General features: G+C 30.9%; 1 protein-coding gene across 1 annotated transcript in view; it reads right to left on the bottom strand.

Annotated features, from left to right (window-relative positions):
• The window catches only part of LOC117241997 (serine-rich adhesin for platelets), a 132,505-nt gene that overhangs the window by 92,414 nt on the left and 16,813 nt on the right, over positions 1-23,278 (bottom strand). The window contains exons 2-3 of the mRNA XM_033508322.1: positions 6,634-7,353; positions 1,078-1,664 (exon numbers count right to left, since the gene is read on the bottom strand). Coding sequence (XP_033364213.1) covers positions 1,078-1,664; positions 6,634-7,345 — 1,299 coding nt within the window. The 5' untranslated portion in view covers positions 7,346-7,353. The remainder of the gene's footprint in view (positions 1-1,077; positions 1,665-6,633; positions 7,354-23,278) is intronic.

The following is a 23,278-nucleotide window of genomic DNA, read 5'->3' as shown; positions in this document are numbered from 1 at the left end:
AAAAGATATTTCATACTCATTATTTAAGAAAATAAACGAACAATCATGTCGTAATTTGAAACTGTATCTTCAATTTCCGCGATTCTTCAGTCACCGTCCATTTTCGCATATATATAAATATATATATTAATATGAATGTTTGTAAAAAAATAAAATCTATATTAATATAAAATACAACCTAATTAACTTACATATGTATGTAAAGTTATTGTATGAAAATCAGAATTTAAACGATTTTGCTTAAGAATAACAATTATAAATGATCGAAATCATTTTGTTTATAAATAACCATCATTCATGACGGAAATTGTTTTTAGTTACAGATCATCATTTTTGGCGATGAGAATATTTTTTGGTTAGTAATGAGTTACCAGAATACCAGAAATCGCCAGAAATCTCCAGAAATCTCTTAGAAATTTAATAACCATTGTCTTAAAATTGCCTTAAAACTAAGAATTGACTTTTTCAAACTGATGTCTTCGTAGAAACTTTTTAGAATATATTTAGATATTTGTAACAGTATAGAAAAAAATTGCATAGGAAATAGAAATTTATCGATTTTATCTAATGACTATCAAATTTTATCAAACTATATGAATAAACAGTTCAGATAATTCAAAATTGGCTCACAATTACCTATACCTAGTTTACTAATTAGCACTAAAAACAAAAGGAACAATGATTACGAATAAACCAAAAGATTATTTTTTATAATAATATTTTCTCAACTACATTTCTATTATCCATTAATAAAGTGAGTAAGTTACGGTGTCACTGTCACTAGCATCAGCATATCGTTTCTCTTGTTCAATCATCTATCTAATCCAGCTATCCCTAAGACGACTTTCCTCATAGATAAAACCTCTCATAACCAATGTATGTAATATGTAGATACCTAGAACATCTAACAATAAGTCTTAGCATAGCTTTCCTTTACTCCCCTAATATTTCCTACCGTGATACTAATACCATCATTAACAACCCACATGATCAGACAAAGCCTCATTTCTTGAAAAGATGTGATTGAATTTCCACAAAAAATTAAATATATAACTTGGCAGAAACAATTTCACTTACCTTTCTCTTTCTCTCCTGAACGAAATCTACCCTGCGAACCCAGACTTCCTCCGTCGAATCATAATCAAGAGTGCTAGAACTACTCGCTTGACTCTTCATTTCTATCAAACTGCTGTCGAAGAACCTTTTATCGAGATGAGGACTAGGCAGAGGACTGGTCCTCGAGAAAGTCATACTGGTCGAATAGGTCGGCGGGTCCGTGGCTGGGAAGGTCATCCCAGGGCCAGTGGTATGCCTTCTTCTTAGAGGAGGCTTCGTGGTGGACGTCGGTGAAGTAACCGTCGAGGTCGTAAACCTAGATGACGAGGTAGTTGTCGTAGCAGTCGTCGTCGATGTGATCGTCGAGGTAGTTGTCAAAGTTGTCGTCGTTGTCACCGAAGGGATGGTAGTTTGGGTATTCGGTTCGGATATACTGGGGGTAGGATTCGACTTTTGATCGATTTTCTCAGAGCTGGATTTCTCTGAAGTAGACGGACTAGAAGCTTTCGAAGAGTCACTATCGTTCTTTTCGTCCAACTCTTCCGTCTTCGCAACATCCTTCTTACTTTCACTAGCATTTTCCGCGGTCGATGCTTCCAAGTTTTTCACTGAAACACAAAAAAACGTATGTTAGCAACCACATACTATGAAGGATTATCGGTGCCACTTGGCCTGACGTTGTTCAACTTTACGACAATTTTGCCCTCCTTCTTGTTAGTACGAATGTGCCCTATTTAGTATTTTTTCATTTTAAGAAAAACTGGAAAATCCTACGTGTTTCGTAGAAATCTAGAAACAGTCTAGAAACATGCGTCATTTATTAAGACAGGTTGAAGTTAAAATGCCAGTAAGACATTCTATTGTGATACATATGTTAGTATGACAGCTAAGTCTTCGGCAATCTTCAATTTTTAACGAATTTTTGTTTATTTTTCTTCAAATAAAAATTTAAAAAAAACCGAAGCTTCAATCCATTTATATATTTAGAAAATTTTCATATAAAAATTTGTTAGCTATTCGCTAAAATGCGATAGGAGGCAACAGCGATCACTGAAATCTAAGGATAAACCTAACATCTAACGATACGATGTTCGCAGGTTTGCCTTGGAATGCATGATGGTCTCTTTGAGCATCTTCTGTAAAACAAATAATGCGGCACAAAACTCATTAAATCTTATAAACAAAAACAAATAGGACACATGTTTATATCCCTTTTTATTGTTTTCTGGTGTATAATCAATTTCTGCTGCGAGTGTATTTCGACTGTCACGTTCTGTCCTATCACGACTGTCCTATCAAGAATAGGAATACTGTTCGTAGAAGAGGAGTATGAGGAATAGCACGAAACTTACCTCGCTACTTCCAAAATTAATGCATGCCAGACTGATTTGACTAAACTAGGTAATAATTTATGCATATGAAAATGACATAAAATTTTCTAATAAGTACGAATTAACGGTGAACATTCCTGGTGGCGATCTCGTTGTCCAATTTTAATTATCGACAAAGTTGCTATTATTTGAGTCGGTCGCACTTGTAACACCCGCTCCTTTCACTGTTATAAAGTCTGATACCGAGCATTGAGCTGCGTGAATCGAGTCGACACACGTTCGTTTGCACAATTTGCCAGACTCTATCATGCAGCATCGTAACATGTCGCGTTGTACGTCGTCTGTTATTATATTTTTCTTCGCACGAATATCTATTCCCGTGGCTGACAAAACATGCATAATATTAACGGGCAGCGATATAATTCAAGAAAAACAACTATTAAACTTGTTCGGGCTGCCGATTTGAATAAGGAAAGAGAACGTGGAAGATTCGCAAGCACTTGGAACTATTACATCGTTGGAAACGTGGAATATTATGCTTCCGGGGGCACTCTATAAATAAACATCAGCTAAATGAAGTAACTGTTCGCATCTCTAGCTGTGTTCCATGAAGTGGGTAATTCGCAAACAGTAAACGCGTTGCTCTCGTATATCGCAAATAAAAAGTCGTTTCGATTGGTAGTCACGAGAAAAATAAATTAAATGAATGGAAAATGTAACGCGTTGTCATTAAACTTATCGACATGGTATATTTGATTGGTAAAAATTATTCTGAAATATAAAGCATCAATGATATTAACTGATTTTTAATGGTAATGATAGCGATTAAAAGAAAAGTAAAGGTATGTATGTATAACGTTTCCCTTTTTGATAATAATAAATATAACATATCGTTATCGAAAAATAAAGTGTCTTCTTGCAGTGATAGTAAAAACGTTGCAAAACGAAACTAAACACAGTTAAACCTCTAGTCGCACGCTAATCTTAGTTCTCATTGAACGAGTACGAGCCCCTGTTAATAGCTCTTAGCGCGTTTTAATGCTCGAATCATGTTTCGTAACATGCTGCTTTCCTCGCAATCTTCCATAGACGCTGGCAATGGCTGCAAACGATCGGAGAGAATCAATCAGGTTCTTATAATGAAACATGTAACATTTTAAATCGTAGCGAAAGAAATGAGGAAAATTGCTGGAGGAGATTAACTGCTGAAAAGTAATTATATCGAAAAATTAATTTTTCATTTTATTCACATATACCTAATTGACTTTGTTATGTCTTTAAAATAATATTCGATTCAAACAGATTTTCAGATTTGAAGAAAATATGAAATAATCGTTCTTATATATATACACACACACACAATTTTACACTGAAATTTTTTTCTTCAAACATTACAAATCTTTTTATTTGCTGGAACGAAAGAAAAATTGAGACATAAAGATTCGATAATAAGATTAATTTGTTAAGGTCTTTTTTTAGCTTATGTACCTAATTTGTACAAAAATTTCTATAAAAAGATAACTAAATATAGGAATAAGATAAAATAATAGATATTCGCTGAATATCTAACGATCTAAACTAAACAGCAGTTGTACAATATTGGGCATATATGGTGTATAAATAAATTTCTTTCTATCCCACTTCAAGGTACTTTAAACGCACGGGAATACATATTTTGTGTCGTGATTTAATGCAAAAACCAATATATTTATTATATATATAATATATATTTATTTAAACAGCAGAAGTTTGTGTAGATTTATGACAAATTCTTCCTTTAATTTATTTACTTTTCTTCCTTAGTTAGGTATAGTAGAGTAAAGTAGCTGTGCGCAAATAAAGCCAAACTGCTTTGTATATCACGAGTAAAGTTAACATTAAGATTGTAAAAATTTTTAACAAAATGTAATTTCTTACATGAAATAACATATTTTATTTGTGTAAAAATATAATAGTACTTCGATAAAAATAATAAATGAAAGAAGGTGTATGGAAGGCTTACTTACAACCTAATAATACCGATATGTTATCAACTTATGTAGGTATGTATATATGTCTCAGAAGAAAAAAATATCTAATTATATTGATACATTAATTGTTTACCGCTATATGATTACCATCTTATCGAAATTTATGCCTTATTAAGATCTTTCTTTTCAAATTGTATGCAAAAATGTAATTTATTAAATAACAAATACATCATAATGTAATTTTAACATTAATATGTTACTTAACCAGATTTTAGCTCTTTCCGTAATTACATAACGTTTTTACATAACGTTTGATATTCTAATATAACAAACGAGTTTGCATATTCTTTAAACAACTAATGAGGCAGCAGATAGCCATAAAATCAGATATACCATAACTTATGCATACAATACAATTTTCTATCGATCATTTTTTTCCTGCGAATTAAAAGGCAACGAGTTCAGTATCATCGATACATTATGATACATTAAGATAGATATGAGATAACCGATGAAGTAATGAAATTTAAAAGAACAAGTTTTAACAACATTAATGCCAAATGATATGAAAAATGTTCCTGGCAAGATAACACGATTCAGCAGATTCTATGTAAACAAGAAAAATAAACGTTCTGGAAACATGTCAATGCGTGTGGAAAATCTGCATTGAAATATTAAAGATACTTATTCGAGAAAAATAAAAAATACGCTGCATTTCTTTGATATTTCGATCTTTTTGTTCTCTATGAAACAAGGCACTTGAATATTGTGAATTAAATAATATTTTCATTTACGCGATGAAAATTTTCGCTGACTTTCATGAACCATGAAATCTATCTATAGTAATAATCTATCCATCTAAATATATTTAAACAGATAATAGATTAAATAACAATTTTAACTGCCAATAGTAACTACATTTTATTTGAATAAAACCCGTTTAAGTAATGCTATTATCAACTAACTTAATATTTGTTTTCCTTCCAAAATTTGACTTCATTTCTCTTTATGTAAAAGATTAGTAAATAAATAATTAACTCTTTTTCTCTTCTCTTATCTTTTACATTTTCAACGGTGAGAGCAGGATATATTAATTTTTTATAAGATCTTGAAATATCTCAATGAAAATTTGAATCGTAATTTATAGCTTATGATTATAAAGTTCAATTTAACTGAACATTACGGAAGCTTTGCATCGTGTGTTACTTTGGAACGAAATAACGACAGTGTTTATATTACCTGAGTTGAGTACTCCACAACTAGATCCCACAGTAGCAATTAACCGCTTCTCAACCATAGACGAGATATTTAAAAACAATATGTGTTCCTAAAACAATATGCTTTTCATCCGCTATGAGGTTTTGTGAATTAATATTTTTTCGAATTAGATCTCTCGTTCTGATAAATAAATATACGAGATATCTCGTTCATAGTAGCCCACCGTATAAACGATACAGTGTAGCGGGACAATACATCCGTGACATCCATACGATTTGTATACATCAATATGGATCCGTACGATCCATATTGCGTCACGACATATCTCGTCCATGGTTGGGAAGCGGTTAAGAGTTAAAAATGGTAGAACTTTAAAATAAATAAGAATTTATTTGTTCAATTATTTGTATAAATAAAACTTAGCATATTAACTAAATATTAGAATAATAATGATAATAAAATCTTTTTACACGCAAATTGAACATACCAAATAGTCATTGACAAAGAACTGTAATGTTAAACAAATCAGACAGTGCAAAGGACGACTTAAAGAAAGGAAAATAGTTACGGAGGAGATTAAAGAGAAAACGATGGAATGGTACAGGCAGCTGGAAAGAAAAAGAAAGGAGATGCAACGTTTAAGAAATAGAATATAAGGAACAATACTAAAGGAGGATAGTGCAATAAAAAGACGAAAGTAAAAGTACAAAGGGATGGGAGGGGGTATAAATATAGAGTTAGAGAAACAAAAATAGTACGGTATATTTACAGGTTATATTAATAGAATATAATTTGCTATAGCAAGTTGAAGTGGATAGTAACAAGGCCAAAGAGAAGCGAGAGAGGCGCAAGTGGGTGAAGTATGAGAGGGAGGATATTTTAAATAAGCTAGTATTGTAAAACTGAGACCATTTCTTGGCAACATGCCGAAATAAAGACATATATATACAACGTAAAGGACAAGATTCAGCAATAATAAGTATACACCTAACTTGCGATATTGTATATTGTAATATACAATAAATACTAATATTATGTATGTATATTATCTTTCTTACCGTCTTCATTTTCGTATTCATCCTCTTCCCTGCACTCAGACAATCGTCTACCCCACGGATAAGGACTATGCGTTTGATTTCTTGATGGTAATCTGTTCACGTGAGAGAGGAAGTAATGATGAAAGAAACTATCCACACCATCTGACTCCTCTCCAGAAGATTGCAGCATATCCTTAAGAGCAGCTAAAGAGGTGATAGTATTATAATTGATAGCTGAAATCAAGTCATCCTCGATATCACTGTCATCCGTCGTGTCGTCGTTTTTCGTCGTTTGATCCGTTTTCTTGACTTCTGAAGTAACCGTCTTAGTTTGCTCGGTTTTCGAAGCCTCCGTCTTATCGTCTGAACTGGTTTCAGACTCGTCATCAGAAGTGCTGGTAGACGTTGTACTACTCGATGATTTCTCGTCTTTCTTCCCATCAGTTTTTTCCTCTTTGAGTTCGTCTTCGTCGGAGCCTTTACATTCGTCCACGTCGTCATCTTCGTCTTGAGAATCTTGAGACACAGCCTTTGATAATTTATTCGAAGCCTCGTCATTTTGACTGATATTCTCTAAATTCTTTAAATTCTTCAACGCCTCTTGCTCCTCTAAATCCTTACTTATCTTCACGTTAATGTCTTCTTGACCCGTCATTTTGTTCTGACGCTGATTATTGGCAGTCACATCACATTCGTCCGACTCGTTTTGCTTGTCTCCACCGGAACTCTCCATTGAGAAATCTGAAAGGTATAATTTTTCTTTAATATTCACTGTACCCAACTATAATTCTTAAATAATTATTGTCAGACGTGTAATTTCATTTCATAAAATTCCACGTGGTTTCGTTTTAACATTGTCGTTCCACAAATACACCATAGTATACTATTAAAACTACATTACTACTATACATTATATTTCAATAAAATCGTTATGCATCTTTCTGAAAATTATTGTCTTATTATCTATATAGATTGTCTTTTACGTGCATTATGTTTTCTTTATATAAGAAAAATGCCGTTTCTGTTATCAATGACTGATAGATAAAAATTCTTTTTACGGTTCAAAAACGATTAGGAAATTCTAAAAAGGATCAAAATATGATTTGTAGATATCATGTCTTGAAATGTCTAAGAAAAATAATACATATATATACACACACACACACACACTTGGCTGTTATATCTCTGAATTTTTTGAAATTATAATTGAATTAAACGATAATTAAACATGCGCGTATGTATATAGTAATATTTGGTAAGAGCAACTGAAGACAAAATGAGCGTTACGTCTAATCCCTATACTCGCATAAATGGAATGATGATTTCTAGGCTGCAGATATTTATGCAAATTCATTAAAAGAATTTTAAATTTGGGCTAGAGACAGTTTCATCCACCAAATAACAGCTGCTATTCTTTGGATATTTTATGCATATCTATCTACATATATTTTCACATATTGTATGCATTTTATGCTTTTTACACTTTTAACTTTCTTATAAATACATAAAACTCTGTAGTCTAGTGATATCAAATTTTTATTTCGACTTCTGCAGCAGAGAATATTATTTAAGTATCCCATAATACATATGTTTTAACCAAAGAAATAAAATACATTTGTGTTTGCATTTATATTTGCATGTATATTCCGTTTTCTTTAATACAACTGCCAATCAAACAAACAATTTTTAGTTATTATATACCAGAAATATCCATTTTTTTTCAAAAATTAGTCTATTAGTCTATTATCTAATGTTGAATTATTTTAACAGGAAAAAGTTTCGCGAAGCGCACCTATACATGTTTTAGAGTTATTTTAAGAGAGAAATAAACGAGTATGAAGTATGAAAATAACGAGAAATTATAAAGAAAAATTATCTTAAAAATTCAAGACTGTAGACCCCAAAGAAGTTGCCATTATGGTACATGAAAGACATTGCTGCAAGCAGTTAATGATGATGTATACTGTATGTGGTATATATTTACTTCGCTATTCATTGCGCGATTATTTCGTCGTTCCTTAAATACTCTCCTAACGTACAAAAATCATTCACGACATTTTTGTAATTTTCCAGAATGGCAGGGGAACAGATTTTCAACGCGATGCGATTTATAATCAAAGCGATAATTACTAAGACACCGAAAAAAATTAAAAATAACTTATCAATCGATTAATCGTGTAATAATATGCTCGCAAGTCGATGTGTTAATCTATACTTATTCTCTCCTCGTATAACGTAAATATAATTATTCCTTTTATTAATATTCGTAAAACCTACGAATATTTTCTTTCTTCTTCTCATCTTTTTCCTTCCAAGAAGTACGAAATACAGAATGGTGTACGAAATATATTCCTTTCCATTTTTTTTCCTTTCACAACGTAACATTCACATTCGCAATACAAGGTAACGTAGCAAATAATCACGTCAGAATCGAAAATAATAGAACAGACGAATGTTCCCAAATAATAAAAGAACTAGAGTTCATAATGCAACGTAATGGAATATACGAAAGGATATACAAATTTTGTAATTGATCGACCATGTCTTTTGAATCGTGCTTTTATGTAAGTTTTAACAAGAAACAGAAAACAGAAATATCGCGATAACGTCTGAATAAAATCTTAACCACCATTTACAATTTATAAGATACATGCGCTTGCTCTTATTGGTCAACAGTAACAGCAACAGCAGCAGCAACGATGTTTTATAGATACTCTATCCTGAAAGATTCCTTAAGAGACTTGCATCTGTTTCTTGTACAGTCATACAAAAAAATATTACAGAATTTTAATTGAAAATAGGTTGTATATCAAATATACAGCCGTAAGCTAACAATAATATTATTATTAATTATTAATTTTCTAAAGTTTGACACATATTATATACCTATGTATATTTATGTACATTTTAATACATTTTATGTTAGTCAAGTGAACATTACAATTATATAAAAATTCGTTTTAAGAATATACCAATATTTTGAACGAATTTTGACTTGTTCAAATAAAAAAAATTAACGAAAAAGCATTAATTCAGCGATTCGATGGAACGAATCCCGTTTACCTCTGCGATTTTCAAAAATCATTCAGCTTTGCTTTTTTTACTATGTCATAATTTTTATTCGTTATGCGCGTTGAACGAGAACTACGTTTGCCACTTGAAACCTTAGGCCTAGAGTCTTAGAGGAAGAAACAAAAATGGCCGTTGACCCAAATAACTTGATTGATTAAATGCAATAAACTGGTAAGCTCTGTTTTCGAATCCTTGGTTCAACAATTCGATCGTTTCTTTTCCTCTCTTTCGATCAATTTTTTCATGTTTGGTTTTCTTCGTGAAAAATTCCGAACAGTCTACCGAACCGGAATAAACCTAACATATATCTATTTAAATTCGTACATTAGAATGATTAACGTCGAAATTACCAACAAAGTGCAAATTAGGAAAATTCTTTTTCGAATATTATTTTCCTTTTTCTTTACCTTTTTTTTTTCTTTTTTAAAAAGTAAAAGACGCTTTATTGCATCTGTGAACACGTCACTGGCGCATTGCGGTAAGTACGCCCTCTATTTCGTAACCGTGGTAACGTTTGTCTGTATACTAAGTTTTACTATAGATACATATTGTACATTGTACAGCAACCTGGTTCTTCACCATACCCGCTAGGAAAAGCAAGTAAATCACAGTATGTATGTAATGTACCTATATGACACGACGCGACACGGCGTGGCGTAACAAGCAACAAGACTAACGTATAGCTACACCACCAATTATTTTTATCAATGAACTTTTCCCGTACTCCCACGTATCAACCGAAAATTCAAAATAAAGAAAGAAATGCGGTCGAATACGAAGCAAAATCAGTTTGAAAGTAATGTTTGATATAATTTTCAGAAAATTATTACGCACAAACAAACGTCAATAAACTGATAACTCATTCGACGAAATCGAATATATCGCACATAAGGTTAAATTAACAAACTTTGATAACAGTCGCATTCGATCTTAAATACATAACTTGCGACGAAGTAATCTTAAACTGTAATGAATCGTATGATTAATAAGACATAATGATTTTTAAAGTGAAAAGTATTACGTGAAATACTTGCATCTATCACAGTGATTATAGGAACAATCAAAAATACAATTTAAAAGTATTGAATGTATCGCATCTTTTATATTACATAAGCCTACGATAACATAAAAGCGTTTCTAATTTTTGGAAAATTCAGATTGAAATTTATTCATCGATAAATTAGAGCTGGTAATAATTAATTACCCTTTTTAATTATTATTAATGTATATTATAATTTATAAATATCATGGCACTATAGTATTTGTAATAATTCTACAAATTTCAGTTTTAAACAATTTAGAACTTATATATAGTAATCTTTTATACAGTAACATATATTTGATAATATATAATTACGTGAACGTTTTTGTTTTAAATCTTTACGTATTATGTACGTAAGTGTACGTAAAATAGTAAATATACACTCGAGTGTGTCTCACAACTATAAAATCACACAAAAACTTTCAATTTTTATGGGCAATGTACCGAATGTCTAGCTGGACATTTCGTGGGTTGTGTTAGATATTTTTACGTTTACATGTTAACGTGATAAAGGATATTGAGAAATAGTTTATCCTTTTCTTTCCCCAAAAAGAAAGGAAAGCAGCAGAAAACTGTTCTAATTTATTCCTGTCCTATGTAACAGAATATTTTATCATAGATAAACAGCGCTCGATGTACAATGGTTGGAATGTTGCAAGGCTACTCCCTGTCCTTCACTGATTTCGATAATTTTTTAATATGTGTCGGCAGCATGATTCTGAACAACTTTTTCTTATACATGTAGCCGTCGTGTCAGTCAGTCCTAGTTTCCGAGATATTCGCAGAATACTACACATTGATACACTGGTACTATACACTGCAACTACACATTGAATCCTGCCCATATATCTCTAACACAGTCACAAGCATAGCCGACACGTTCACTTCGTTCGCCGCTTGATGATCTGTTTACATCCATCAGCTATCGATCTCTTTATCTTTGTATCGTAACTATCAAAAGATCGGTTTGTTTGCGACGTTCGTTATTAATTAATTTGTTATTATTTTACACAAACGTTACCGACTGAATTACAAAAGCTAATCCAAACCAATAATACATTACTAATACATTAATGATATACATTTTTAATTAAGTTACAACTAATAGACATTTCTTACAGCCCCGCATATGGAGTTGTGCACGAGACTTTCACCCGAGAGATCGATGGAATTAGTGAAATGTGAAATAAAATCGTCCCGTGCCTATCCAAGTGTTTACATATACTATAAACTAGTCCTCGTTTATATATACTATAAACTATAAACAAAAGGTAAGAGTTAGGTTTTGTTTAGATTAGGTCATTGTATCTGGTACAATTATAGGCAGAATTCATTATACCGATACCGACACTTTTTGCATATATCTTGGAAACTAAGGTCGTTTGACATAACGAAAAGTTACTTATATGTATACAGGAAAATGTTGTCCAAAATGTTGACATCTACAACTTATCAAAAAATCATCGAAGTCGGTGAGATGGATGAGATATATCGATAATTAGTAAAAACGTTTCACAACATTATTTTTAATCGACAAATCACTACGAAACCTTCAAACCACCTATTATCTGTATATATATAATGCAAAGGTAACTGACCTATTCATCAGCGCGCAGCTTAAGTCGTTGTATCTAGAAACGTGTTTGGACATTGGACAGTGTACTTCTTTTGTGACATAGGTATGGAATAAGCAAGAATTTTTGAAAATTTTGAAAAGATAAAAAGTGGAGAAAATTTTTTTTACAGGATACACATGTCTCTATGTCCACTAAAATTAAAATTAAATTTAAGAATGTTCAAACAGAGGATAATAAACATAAATTCAAATAGCGTGCGAGCGAAATCGCGGGCGGATAGCTAGTCCTATTAATAAAAAGAAAGTAATTTAAATAGACAGTTCTCTAATCCCCTCGAATCAGGTTAACGCTGGAATAACTTTATCATCCGAATTTAATATGCAGAGTAATAGATAATATCGGTGAAGCAAACATGACACGGATAAGATAAATAACTTTCCTCCTTGGTATGTATATTAATATAAATACAACAAAATCATAACTCATCGGGAGTGTCCATAAATACTTGAAATCAAAAATAATCTACATCAGTTCGATCAAGCAGAAACAAAATAAAAGTACAAGAATAAAACACTATTGGTTAGCGTATTGATACGTATTGATTTCTATTGATTCAAGTTGAACTATTCAACTATTAACGCAAATAATCACGAGTTTCAATTGGTTTTTCTACGACGAAAGAGTTCGGGGATGAAATTTACCAAAAATACGAATAGAGTTATACATAGCCGTTTAACATAATCTTGACAAGAATAAAGTAGTCTCGGCGATATAGATAGACAAATATCGCGGAAACATACGCGGATGTTTGGCAGCACGCCAGACTCGTTTTGCGAATATGTACTTGTTTCCCACGTATGAGAGTGTGACGTAAAACTCTATCACCTTCAGGGCTAGGGCGCTCCACGCCGATTCCCCCCCCCCCCCCTCTCTCTCTCTCTAAACATCATCTCAAAATTCTATGTTCTCCATCTTAATTTCCCTTTTTCTATTTCCTTTCTTATTATATAATGGAAATATTTATGTTTCATTAATTTAAATACAATTAAAAATTAGTTTCCTATCTATAATTATGTTAGAACCTTCTCCAATTCAAACCATCGAGTATGCATATACTACACGTTCTCACATCTAATAATTGATTTGACGCGTTTTTCTTTTTTTTTTTCTTTTTCTTTTTTTTTTTTGTAGTTCGATCTATCCACGAAATGCAATTGTATTATTCTTTCGCGCAAACATTCGTAGAATAAACAGTGGAACGTACAGATTAGAGCATCGCCGCTTTAACGTTGAATTGTTGGATGAGACATCGAAAGAGTGCACCTTGTCACGAGTGTTTGCAATCGTAGCACGTATGACGAACACCTACACGCTACATGTATAGTGTGGAAGACAAATGCGAAACACGACTTTTGTGCAATCGAATGAAAACATTGAATCAGGAATCAGGAATATAGGGACTTTTCGATTTCTTGAATGCATTAACAGGTTGAATGCCTCTTAAAATCGTTCTTAAAACTATTATTCGAGTATTCCTTTTCTATAATTGAAAAGCGGTAAATTAAATCAAAAAATGAATTTTGTAGAATTAAATTGACGTACAATTCGATATTTTTACAGCTATTTCTGAAAATTATTCGTTCTTTAAGTATTTAAGTATTTTCGAATTATTAAACGTGTTATTTTTATATTTTGTCTGAATCACTAGAGAAGATATAAATTTTAGTGAAGCTTACCTTGCTGTCACTTTCTTTGTTTTGACAAACTTTAGCAATGAAAAGATTTTGGAATTAACTTTTTGTCCACGAATTTCTGCAATATAGAGGCTCTAAATTTTTAATTAACATTATGTACAAGTCTTCATAAAATGATATGCGATATTTATAATATTCTTCAGTTCAGATGTTTATAATATTATTGTAAGTTGCACCTGGGAAATAGTTAATTTCTAATTTAGATTGAGTCCTCTTGCAAATTAAAAATCGGAATCTTTTAAAAATTATCTACTGATCTTACTTACATCCGTAGTAATCCTACTTTTTATACAAATCTATATATTTTGTTTTTTACATTACAGACTTTTTTCAAGAACAAAATTCAATATAAAATATTTTTGACTACAATTTTTTCCGGTTAATAATATAAATTGCAATTTTTGCTAAGTTTTCTCCCGTCTACTTATAATAATAATATATAAATATCATTTTTATAAGATTTATTTTTGATTTGAACGAAATAAGTAAATTATTTGTAAAAACACTATTTTCTTTAACTTGGATCACTCGATGGATTTTTTTCATTTTCAAACTTTTTCAATGTTGAAATTTGTAAAAAGGGAACATGTAACCACATTCTGCCAGCAAAAGTATGTAAATTCTAATGTATGTTCACATATATAGGTACATTGCAATTAAAGTGTACGTAAGTATGTATGTGTAAATATGTATATATAAATTATACAAATTTAAAAAGGCACACAATATTATCGATAAATAGTTGTCGAATTTTCAAGTTGTGATGCCTGTTGATTTCAATCACATTATCGCACGATTTACGTGGTTTGGAATATTTTTTAGGAAAAAGTGCCAAATCTGTAGCAAATTTTCAATGTAACATTTAGCATGTTACAGTCATCGTACATCGCACATCTATGTTACCTCGTTATCACGGAAGCTTTGCGAGAAAATACATTATGTAATTTTATCGGTAGTCAAAGAAAAATATTGGCTATTGCAGATACGTTCATTCGCGTTGCGTGCAAGCGGCCAAGAACAATAACAGTAACGCTGAAAGCGTTAGTAGTCATGTAACAGCAATGAACGCACGAAACAAGTGAAAGGTTCCTATCTCTTGAAAGCGTTCAAGGAACGCTACCGTTCTCTTGTCATTATTGACAACGTAGTTGTGTTCTCTAGTTAGAAAAAATAAGGAAAAACCAATCATACTCCTATGATCATTCGTAAAAGTTTAAAAAAAAAAAAATACTGATTAAAGATAATATATGATGATTAAAAATAGAAAAAATCTACGACAGTTAGATTTTAAATCTGTGTTGCCATTTGTAGAGATAATCAAAAGAAATAAATATATGTATATAATATGTATCTGTCTTCCTTAGTCCTTAGTTGAAATATTTATATTTTGAAATTGAAGAGAATTGAAATTTTATTATTCTTTTTTGTGTGTGTGTCATATTTGTTCTTCTTCGTTCGGTTCTAAACGTTTAGTCATTATTTATCCTTACTTAAAAGATAAAGAAATACGGAAAAATTTGAAAAATAAAAAATGCCAAATAGGTTATCTTAATTCAGGAGAACTGGCATAGAATTAATAAATAATTATGATATACGCATAAGTATACGTAGACTATAACATAGAATATAATACAATACAGAATTTTAGTTACAAGACACGCATATGCATAGAGGAGAATCGTGCAGTACCGACCAAAATCAGTTCTGGATTTTTTCACTAGATATCAGCACTTTTATTTGAACAAAAAAATTCATGGACAAATATTTCGCGACTGTATTGCTTATTCCATTGTTTTCGCTATTCAGGCACGTTAAATGTATACGTTGATATTCCGAATAAAAGTTGTTTTCTAGAACTTACATTTCTTCAGATAATAAATAGTTCTTTTTTATTACGTACACCATATCTAGTCTATTGAGAGTAATTACCAGCCCTAGTTTTGCAATTTTCTTTGTGTATTATATATATATTTCTCTGTGTATTATATTATATACATTATAAACTAAAACGTTTCCACATGTTTGTCGTCTATTACCGACTATTCAACTGCCGCCCAGTACCAACTACCGTCAACTAATACAGACTACATTTTTTTATCTGTAAGTGCAATCTATTGGCAAGTGAAATTAAATTCATTTAATCAGTTCATTTAATCTTTCTTGTACCTCTCCCGCAGAAAAATGTCTTCAATTCCAAAGCAGATAAAGAAAAATGATTAGAGGAGAACATACTAAATATGATTTTGAAGCTACTCCTTGAAAATAAAATGACCCAGAGACAAGCCGCTGAGGTTCTCAATGTTACAACAACAAATGTGAAGGCTAGGCACACGTCGAATGCACAGACCACGAAAATATTAATTATGTCACTTACGATATATGTAAAAATAAGATTTGGAGTAAAACGTGTTTTGTTTTAACACTATTAATCATTCAAACCAATAAATCTATTAGTTACATAAATAGTCAATACCGGACTATAATCTTTCGTTTTTTACGAATTATGACATTTTTGCTCTTGAAAATTATTAGTTTTTATTATTAAATTTCGCAAAATTAATTTTTCTTCTTTTATTAAGTTCCATTTGTACTAAAAACTCATTTTTAAAATGTTGATTTTACAGACTTTAGCCTAAGATACAACAGAAAAACTTAGAAAAACTTACTTTTTTAATTACAGAAAATGAAGCAAAATCTTGGATTTGTCATACTCGTAATTACGTACAATCCTTCGTAAAAGTTTCCATAAGAACAGGATTTTTAAAGATTATTATCTTTTAATTTCATGTAACGAACAAAAATAGAAAAAAATGTACATTTCTTATATTTTAAATTTATACAGCTATCTAAAAAATCACGGGAAGGTTAATATGTGGAATTAACATAGACTTGTAATGTAAAATACAGTATAGAACATATCTATAGAGTTATAATATAAAACGAATATACCTATTGTTTGTATTTAGATATGTTAGATGCTAAGTCATACAATACTGATTACATTTGTTTCCTAATATCGAAACAACGACAAAATAAATGTTACAATGAATCATAAGAAACATGTATGTTATTAAAGAAACGACTAAAGATGATATTCAATGAGAGTGGTACAGTCAGAGAGAAAATTGCATGAAACATTTGCAGAAAGTAGAGCAGGAGAAAAAAGTCTATCTGTGCAAAATATCGACCGAGTCTTCCATTATCGTACTGTTGCTGTCATAGTTCTGTATCGATCACTTAACCGTACGATGACGAAAAAAGATGTGGGAAAGGGAATAAAAATGGAGATGATCACAATAAGCTATGACTCAAAGTATGCCGTATGTTTCATGTCAGAGTGTTTTCCGAGAATATCCGACGAGTTGCGCGCATTTCAATCTAACGTGCAAACTCAAAGTGAAATCTTCGAGTCAAAAAATTAGTATAAAAACATAAAAAAATAATGCTAAAAGAAATGTATTTGTTCGAGTCATATAAACGAATGTGAATAAATATAAATTATTACCTATTTTCTTTCATGCGTAACAAGGCTTAATGGTTTTAACACACGCAAAGTATTAGTGAATCGATGTCGTTACAGAAAAATTTATCATTCTGACTGATTTTATGAGCTTACACCGTTTTACGTATGACGTAATCGATATTCTTTTCCACTAAAACCTGTTAACTGTTACCAATCCAATCTTTTTGATCAGATGGCAAACACACGAATGTACATTCGTCGAGAAAAATAATTCGAACCAACACAACGGCTTGGTATTATACAAGGTGACATATAATAAGAGGCAATCCTGAGTCCTGCGGATAGATTATCATCGACGAGCAGATAGGAAACACCGGTGACCCTTAACTTAACTTTCTATTTACAACATAATATTATCGTCCTCCAATGCGGAAATATTTCTGAAAGAGAAATCGATAAAGGTTAGTGCACCAAGTCAACGAGTACGAATAATTGGAAAATCTCGTTTACTCAGAGAATAAGGTAATTGTCGAGAGAGAAAACAAATGCTGTTACTACAGTACATTAAACGATGTAAAATGCTTACTAAATATATATAAAGATCATAGAAAAGACATTGAGTGTGTATATTGTATATCTTTGTTAATTTAAAAAAAAACCCCTATTAGATCTAATCAACAATATAATTGTTAAAACGAACAATATTTGAATGTCTTTCAATATTTACATACTACACCCGTACAATAAAAGTACAATTTTAGTGACATAAGTTTGATCAAATTTTAAATTTTGTCTCGTAAAAAGTGGAAACTGACTTATTTTAAATTTGCTTGAATCTTCAGTCTTGCATTTGTAAAAACTGATATATATAATTTTATTATCATCTTGCAAGAACCTAAAAATAGAAAATATATGGAGAAAATTTCATAAGTTTTTGCTTATTGTACACAGTATGCAAACATTTAAAAATTGTAACCGATTGAAATAAGAAATAAAATACATTATTTCACTATAAATAATTTTATTACACACTCTTCGTTATAATCATCGTCCTTTCTGTCCAAGAATTTCTCCTCGAGAGGTGTAAGTATCATGTATTGTACATGTATTATACATCGTTGTGTGAAATATCCAAGGCAGATACGAACAACTAATGTATAGTGTATGTATAATGTATACCGGAGAAACGATTGAACAACTGAATACACAAGTTTTATATGTAGAACACGCGTTGCAGTAATACTGGTCAACATTGAAAGCAAACAGCTGATTCAAGGCTGACGCCTACTGACGTCGCGCGTTTCTTTGATAGTAATAAACTCACGTTTGAGGTAACCTCCGACCTACCTTAAGTCTTAAGCAACGAGAATGATACGCTTTATTATTTCACGTTATGAACCTATCTTTATACTTATGCACGAGCCCTCCTTCACGAAAAAGGCCAAACTTTCCATGAAAACTGACTGATATGATAGTTCGATCTTTCGTTATCCTGGCGTAACGATTTTCTGCTAAGGATCTATCCAAGATTTATGAGTTCTGTTTGAAATCGTTAGTGGATTAGATCGTGCTTTGCTTGCTAATAAGCGCAAATTTAATTTTAAGAATGAAACAGTCTGATATGGTTGATGGGATTGACATTGGAAGTAATTAAATGAAAATTGTGTTAATGTGAATCAATTTTGACTCATTTCACTCCACAGATTCTTTTGAAATATATCTCTTAATCAAAAACATTACGTGTATACTTAATTATAATGTACTCGTTTACTTTTTACGAAAATATTCTTCGAATAAATATTTCCGTTTTCATATACTTACATATATTTTATATTCTTTACTTTTCGCAGATATTTAAGTATTTTCCTAAAAATAGCACACACGACTTCTGTAATACCTACTCTCGCAGGGAGTTTAAAATAATTTATAATTTATTGTATTCATTTAAAGCGTAAATATTATATCGTTAACAAAAACACTAAAATGTTTTGTTTATAGTTGCAACTAAGCGGTATGATAATTGTTCTTCCTGCAATTTACACATCATCATAGATGATTACACATAACTTTGTTCTTTATGCATATAATATCACATGCCGCGAAAGAGATGTTTCGATCGATTGGCAACCGGTATATGGATTATAATGGGCATACTAGAAGTTATTTTGGACGGAATTTTTTGGCATGATACGAAAGCAATTTGTCAGCAATTAAAGTGTTCCATCAATAAACCTCGAGCCGAGTATTTATGTTAAATGAACTGTATTACTATTACTGTCCGTCATCAGTCGTCAAGTGAGTGTCGTTAATTGGTTAGTTGGCAAGCGTATATAGATAATCTAATAATCTAATATCAGGTATCGAGGAATATCATATTCTACATTTATTATCCTCTCTTGTCGTTCTTTGCTTCGATATTAAGGAAATGAAGGATAATATTAAGTAGATGCGAAAGCTCTATCGTGTTCTGTATTATCTATAAATAGTAGGTTCTTTTTTTATATAAATTCGTTTGCTTTAGTAATGCGTAAAAAATGGTGACTTTTTATTCCTTTTATTTTTATAATCAAAGTTTATAATACATCATTGTATTAATCCGTTATTAATCGTCTACGGTATTCATCTAGTATCATTACCATTTTCTTTAAATAAGGACAATTGATTCTGAAACATTAAAGATTTGAAATTTTAAATAGTTCTTGTACAATTCTTAGTTTAAATAGTTCTTTAATTCTAAATAGTCCCCTTTTATCTAACTGAGAAGGATGTTCAGGATATAACTAAAAGTTTCTTTATGAGAACGATAAAATACCTACTCCGTAAACGGAAAAGATATTGTTTATAACTAACAGCTATTGTCGTGTGCCCGTTTTGAAACTTATACAGCGTAAGGTATCAAAAATAGATGCTCATTTCATTTCATTGTCAGTCATGATTTTTCGAGATATCAAATATGCCTTCTAAAAATTATATCATATTCGATAGTATAAAGCTAACCGTTTTGATTGATTGTTATCGGCTATCGGTCTATATTCGTAAAAAATATCAGAAAATGTTTGAAGGGAACAAACATAACCCGGTACTACTTTTTGGAATTAATACGTGATATATATTTAAGAAACGTAACACTACAATGTAAAAATAATGTAAAAATAACGCAAAAATATTTGTTAAGTGTACAGTAATGAAGTTAAAAATGAAAGAATATGCTGACAATGATTTATTTCTTTTCGTTCTGGAAATATTTTATTTGAAAATCGAACAATAGCCGAATACTTACAAATGAGAAACGAGTTAAATGGATTAAATTAAGTCTAAAGATAAATAGTTCTTTACAAAAGGCATTAATCAATTATGGTTCTGGAGATATCCTTTTTAAAAAGCCACAATTAAATAGCTAAATGTTTACAAGCGAGAAATAAATAAAACGGATTAAATGCTAAATTAGGATCAAGGATCAACGACTTCGTGCAAAAGTTTAATTACTTGAGAAGCACATATTGAGAAATACATATATGAAGAAAAATTATAAAATTAAATGGACAATTTGTAGACACATGGAAAATAAAAGAAAATATCTACAGTGTACGTTATATTACTATTATGTATGTGTATAGTAGAGCAAATGTGTCACAATATCGCAAATGGTATGTTATGAATGCTTATGAAAAAAACATATTACATCCTATTACGTCAGTAAGGTATCTTTCATCGGTATAAACAAATGGAATTATAATTTTTAATGTGACATTTTATATTCGGTACAATATCCCAAAAGGTTGTACAATACGTATCGATTTCAATGTGTATGCATGGGATGGGATCGCTCTTTCGTTTCGATGAATACTACAAGCAATGAAGGAAGGAAACTTTCCATTCTCTAGAGTCTGGAAAAGTACCGAAATATGATGTAAATTTAACAGAGGACGCGAGGTGTTTGTGCCAATATTACTCTCAGTAAACGCAAAGGGTGCTACGATCCGTAGCAAAGTGACATAAAAATATCTTGATATGTTTTTACCGGAAAATTCATTTGTACAGGATCTATGTGCAAAAGGTAAATATAAAAGCTACCATAGCGGGGGTCTACACCTCCGAATCTATGGACATTTGTAAAACAAAATTGACCTTGACCTTGACATTGACCTTGAAATTCAAGATCCTTTTTCAAGGACTTTTTTTACTGCATCGTATTCCACTCATTATGAGTCACATAAAAAGTCACAAAGAAACCGTGGTTCGCAACTCAACCATTCGCTTGGGAAACGATGTTGAAATTTCATTAATTCTACGCACATGTATATATATAATATATGTATCATTGTACGTATATTGCATATATATTGTATATAAAATTGATTTTGCTTATAACATATATACATTTCTCAGTCATTGAAGGTAGCATTGAAGCCACTGAGGATTATTCTTGATTTTCACACTTACATTGGTCTTTATACAGCCTATACAGTTTTGCTTACTTCGATTGCTAATTACAGAAAAATATTCGCGGAATAAACATTGCATTTTCCAATATAAAATTTATATTTTTACAAGAATACTAACACTTTTATAGAACTTTCAAATAACGTGATAATTTTTCAAACAATATCAATCTAAATATTGTAAAGAATATTCTATTCAATAAATCAATCAATAATAACCTAATATAGATAATTGGTATAGTTTGACAGTGCGAATGTACGAACAGTATTGTAACTTTTAATGGAAGTCTAATAAACGATAATACCAAAAAAGATAATTTCCAGAAGTGAAAAACTTTCAATAGAACAATAATAATCTTCAACTGAGTGTACGAGCCAAATACCTACAAAAGAACTTAAACTGCCAATAATTCCGTTCTGTAACTGATAAAGCGGGCTCTATGGTCTATGTATCAGATAGCAACAATTTTTACTTTGGTAATTTGTTAAATATTCATCATGAAATAAGTATGTATTAGTATCTGATAACGATAACCTATATACAAATATGCATTACTTAACTAGTCTTTAAATAAGGTAACGCACGATATTACCTTCTTTATTTTTTCTTTTTTTTTAATTTAATCTATAAATTTCTCAACATATTGTCTATAATCCTACGTAACAAGCTCTCTTTTAATATTTTTTAATTCCATTATACATACAAGCATTAATGGATTAATGACCAGCTCCCAAAAAACGAATGGTTTTGTTTCATCAGTTCATACGTACATCATAAGAAAATGTTATGAATTCTAGTAGTAAATTCTATATATATATATATATATATATATATATATATAGAATTTACTACTATATATATATATATATAGTAGTAAATATAGTAGTAAATATAGAATATATATATATTTCTAAGTAGTAAATTCTATAAGGAAAATTTTCTAATAGTGTCTATAAAAGTTTTATTAGTTTTTTCTACTTTTAAATTCATAGAGTTGTTTGTTATAGCCTCTGGATGGCCCACGATCAGTTATTGATTAAATATTCTCACCTATTTAATTTTGTTTTATATTTCTATGAAACTAAATTTACCTTAATATCCACTTTCCACACATTACAGAAATATCTTCTGTGTTCATTTCAATCTAGCTTAACATTCCTATCGAAAGAACACACGCATCAAAGATAGAAAGACGATAAAAAATATGAAATCCATTGTGCTTTATTGTTTCAAAACATCGATAGAACAATAAACCAATTAATGAAGAAACGCGCGTCCGAGAAATATCTAATCATGCGGTCAGCGCTGGATGATA

The sequence above is a fragment of the Bombus vosnesenskii genome, unplaced genomic scaffold (genome assembly GCF_011952255.1).
Source record: "Bombus vosnesenskii isolate JDL3184/JDL3185 unplaced genomic scaffold, Bvos_JDL3184-5_v1.1 scf7180000016262, whole genome shotgun sequence".
NCBI lineage: Eukaryota > Metazoa > Arthropoda > Insecta > Hymenoptera > Apidae > Bombus > Bombus vosnesenskii.
Note: the sequence above shows the minus strand (reverse complement) of the source record. Positions and strands in the feature narration are given on the sequence as shown.